Here is a 4410-nt window from a genome sequence, read left to right as displayed (position 1 = left end):
CACTCATTCATTCATTCACTCACTTCCTTCCAAGTAAAGCAAGCATTGCATTCTTGCATTGGAGAGTTCAAGAAGCTTCCTCGGTTCGGAGGTCTTGCGATTTGCAGTGCTGCTATCGCAAGATAAAAGTCGTTGTATCTTGGGAGATGATTGTCGTATTCCGTGAGCACCATGTGCGGAGCAAATTTATCTTAAAAAGATAGAGTCTAACTCTAGCCTCGATTTAGTCGAAAATGATAATATATCATCATTCTACCTGCGTTCAGTTTGCATCAGTAATAACACACCCAACACATGATGTATCATTTAATTTCCTTAATCTTTAAGTTATGCTACATCATTGGATGTAGAGTGCTCCAATGATGTAGCATAACTTAAAGATTAAAAAATAAAAATAAAACCATACATTTCAAACACCATAATTACACATTTCAGACACTCGTATAAATTAAATGTTTATAGCATCAAATTAAATATTACTATCTAATTAATGGAACTTAAAGCATCTGCCGCGCGAGGATAGATCGCTGACGGCAGCCAACCGTGAAGCACAGACGACAGTCGACCGGAGAAATTGAGAAAGGGAGAGTTTGGAGAAGATGAGGAAGAAAAAATCCAGTGACAGATCAAATCAGCCGCCGCCAGCCATGGGAGCAGAATATACCAGAGACGGCGATAAAGGAGGCGACGGCTTCATTGCATGCCTTGATTTTATAATCTTGTTTAAGATTTCCTCGAGGATTTCTTTTCTAATTTTCCTCAATAATTCTGATTTTTTCTAGATTCCTTTCTTAAATTGTTCACTTGCTAATGATTTTTTAGTTACGAGAAACTTAAAGATTAAAAATAAAAATAATAAAAAAAATAAAATGACATAATTCAAACACCGTAATTCTTTATTTATTTTTAAAGAAAGACACAAATGTTTATTTAAAAAGGAAATCAAACACTAGCTAGCTACGTACATAAAGCAACTGAAGTGAACATAAAGGCAAAAATTTGCCCTCGGCCATGGTTCAATGGTAAATACTTGGGGCGTGGTCGTAGAGGTCAGGGAGTCGAATCACGGTTGCCATTTGGGCTTCTTGGTGTACCTCTCTCAGCCTGGGGGCACTAATTCCACAATTTTTTTTTTAAGTGATTATAGACCTACTTACAAATTAATGGAAGGAGGTTGAGGGAGGCTGCCAATATAATCGGACAAAAGTCTTGTTGTCAATGCGACAATTCAGAATTTTTCTGAGCCAATTTCTTTCCATAAACATTAATGGCAGAAGGTAGACAGACCGAATGGGGGCAGAAAACTGTTGCAAATTTACTAGATCTTCAAACATGAGCCGATAGTAGGCGTCCAACTCTGTTTCTCCTCGAATATCTATTATATCGTAGTGATCATCCATGAAATATATAGAATTAGGTGTCAAATGTCCTGCAGGAAAATCACGAGGAGAAAGGCAAAATGGGTGGCGGCCGCCCAAGAAGACGCTCAAGTCTCCCAAGTCCTTGGCTTCTTCTCTTAGCATCGACAATTGCTTATCCACCACCGCCATGCTTTCGCTGTTGCCAAAGGACAAAATAAACTCTAGCATGTCAATCCCTTTTCCTACTCGCTCCTCCTCCTCATCATCATCATCTATCATCACCCTGTAAACCTCGACAGAGATGGTCTTCGTTTCATTTCTCTCCTTCCAAATACTCAAAAGATCCCCTCGAGGAGTCTCGAACAAGTAGTGTAGTTTGGTAAGATGTTGAGCTCGATCGACCACTCCAAATCTGGGCATCGCGAGATGTCGAGATCGATCGACCACTCTAAATCTGGGAATCTCGCCATGTCGAATTCGGGCCTCGTCCAAGTCACAAAAATACACTACCGAAAGTGTGCTCACATATAGTTTGCCTTTATGGAAGACCATATTTTCAATTGAAATGGAGCAATGTAATTCCAACCATTTCTCGTCGCCGGAGCTGATGAAAAAGATTCTCCCGGAAGGATATTGGATGAGCGCGACGGTGTAGCCATCTCCGAGCGACGGATCAGCAGATAGGATTGCTTTGAGGTGATGCTGTTCTAGACACAAATGGGTAAGGTTATAACCGTTTGTAGGGCACCGCCGTACCTGTAGCTCTTCTTCGTCCACTGGTATCGTCGGCATCCTGAAGCCGATTAGGCGCCCTGCAGTGTCGCGGATGGGGTGGGTGTGCTCGGAGAGCAAGACGAAGCCAGGGAGGTCGATCTGCGCGCCGATGATCGGGTTCAGCAGTTGAACCCGGAGGCGGACATCCATCGTGATGATCCAACCGTGAGCAGAGCCGAGGAAGATTCGGTCGCTTATGGGAGGGTCCGGGACGGGGATGGTGTACTCCCTTGCCTCGTCCAAGGCGTAGAAGGTGACGACGGCGGATCGATTGTCGTCGTTGTTAAGCACGAGCCAGTGGCTCTGCCCGCGGAACATAACGCATCTGCCGCGCGCGGACAGATCGCCGACTGCAGCCGACCACGAAGCACAGACGGCGGCCGACCGGAGAAATTGAGGAAGGGAGAGTTTGGAGAAGATGAGGGAGAAGAGATCAAGCGGCAGATGAGACCAGCTGCCGCCAGCCATGGGAGCAGAATATACCAGAGACGGCGATAAAGCAGGCGACGGCTTCATTGCATGCCTTCATTTTATAATCTTGTTTAGGGTTTCCTCGTGGATTTCTTTTCAAATTTTCCTCAATAATTCTGATTTTTTCCCCCTCAAATTCTCGATCACCTGTGTGATTTTATTGAATTTTTTTTTTATAAAATTCAAACAATATATGTCTTATTATAAAGTGATTGGACTCGATTTAATTAAAATGGGCTCTATCAGTATTCATCAAGTAAAATTTGATACATCATGATAAATAATTTTTTAAATATGAATTGCACTTTTTAATCGATTATTATTGATTTTATCTGGAATCTAAATGAGACGGATTGTTGGATGAGGTGGATCAAATATTGATCGAATCATGATATCCCAGAAGGAGTATGCTGAGATGACTTCTATGTCGACAGAAATCCTCTGGTCAACATTATCTGCAGCTACTAGCTAACGAACGGATCGTCCCGGTTCCTGGTATTCTGATACTCGAGGCAGATCCAACGAATATGTAAGTAATAGACTAAGACGTATAATAATAAAATACGTATAGAATATAAATATTGGAGAACGTACCCTAATCTAAGGATGTTCTTGGATAGATCAATGAGCTGATCGAGACGCTGCTCGAGTGATCATGATAAACGAGAGTCGGAATGGGAGGAGAAATCTACAGAGACATGAATGCGACGGTGATAAAGCAAGCGACGACTGCTTTCCCCCTATTTTATAATCATGTTTCAGGTTCTTCGAGTATTTTTTTTTCCAAATTTTACTAGTAATCCTGATTTTTTTTCCTCAAATTCCCAATTACATGTGTTATTTTATGTAAAAAATTTTTGATAAAATTCAAATAATATCTGTCTTAATTTTGAAAACAAGATTAAACAATTATTAATAATTCTACGTAAAAGTAAACGAAGAAGCAATTTACTGAATTTGATTATAATATTTTTCATCCTAGTAAATTTGATAGTTTCTTACAAGTTATTTAATTACCTTTTTCATATAAGACAGATAGTAAAAAAATGCATGAATGTAATCGTTAAAAAAACTTTAAATTTAAATTGATTTTGATATAATGTTAATAATGGAATATGCTTTTGAAGTACTAAAGGATGAAAATAAAGAAAAATTCGATGAACACCTCTGGATCAAAAAGTAGTACGATGAGTTTATGACAAATGACAAGACTAAGTTTCACCTTGTGAGCATATTACCAATTAAATAACTCGACAAAATCGACACATACAAATCTACCAAAGTTCTCTGGGATAAAATTCTAAAACTCCACAAAGAACCAAAAGAATATGAATCTGACTTTTCGATGAATATCGATTCATCTTCAAAAGAGTCTAAGGGGGGATTTATTCAATCAAGAGATTAAATGATTTTCATTGACTTTCTTTTAATGATAGAATTTTGTAGAGTTGATAGATTTTTATTGACTTGTATAGAATCTTGCGTAGTTGTGAAAAGAATTATATGGAGGTCTATAGACTTTTTTTGCAAAACTTTTACAGACATTTATAAACTTTTTCATGGAAACTTTTAATGATAAGTTTCGTTATTGCCAATGTGATAAACATCGCTCCACATTCAATTCGCTATTGTGTCTCTCTATGCATTGGCATTTGCTCATTGTTGTTCTTGAGTATCAGATAATTGATCAAAGCAATCGACATCATGAATTTGTTCGGGTAAGGATGATGAAGCTTCATTATCTGGTTCAACTAGAAATTCATCAGAACGACACTTCTTGCGTAGAAAATTATGTAATCCGACA

At 38.9% G+C, this 4410-nt stretch overlaps 1 protein-coding gene across 1 annotated transcript; it reads right to left on the bottom strand.

Annotated features, from left to right (window-relative positions):
- Nucleotides 1-1160: 1160 nt before the first annotated feature.
- LOC121991605 (F-box protein At2g14500-like) lies at nt 1161-2651 on the bottom strand. The gene has a single exon (XM_042545588.1). It carries the CDS (start codon nt 2649-2651, stop codon nt 1161-1163), a length of 1491 nt encoding a protein of 496 aa, XP_042401522.1.
- Between the last annotated feature and the right edge of the window lie 1759 nt (nt 2652-4410).

This window comes from Zingiber officinale, chromosome 6B, assembly GCF_018446385.1.
Source record: "Zingiber officinale cultivar Zhangliang chromosome 6B, Zo_v1.1, whole genome shotgun sequence".
Classification (NCBI taxonomy): domain Eukaryota; kingdom Viridiplantae; phylum Streptophyta; class Magnoliopsida; order Zingiberales; family Zingiberaceae; genus Zingiber; species Zingiber officinale.
Note: the sequence above shows the minus strand (reverse complement) of the source record. Positions and strands in the feature narration are given on the sequence as shown.

What these genes read in the sequence shown, in the direction of transcription:
- LOC121991605 (XM_042545588.1), bottom strand. Translation starts at nt 2,651, where the DNA reads ATGAAGCCGTCGCCTGCTTTATCGCCGTCTCTGGTATATTCTGCTCCC.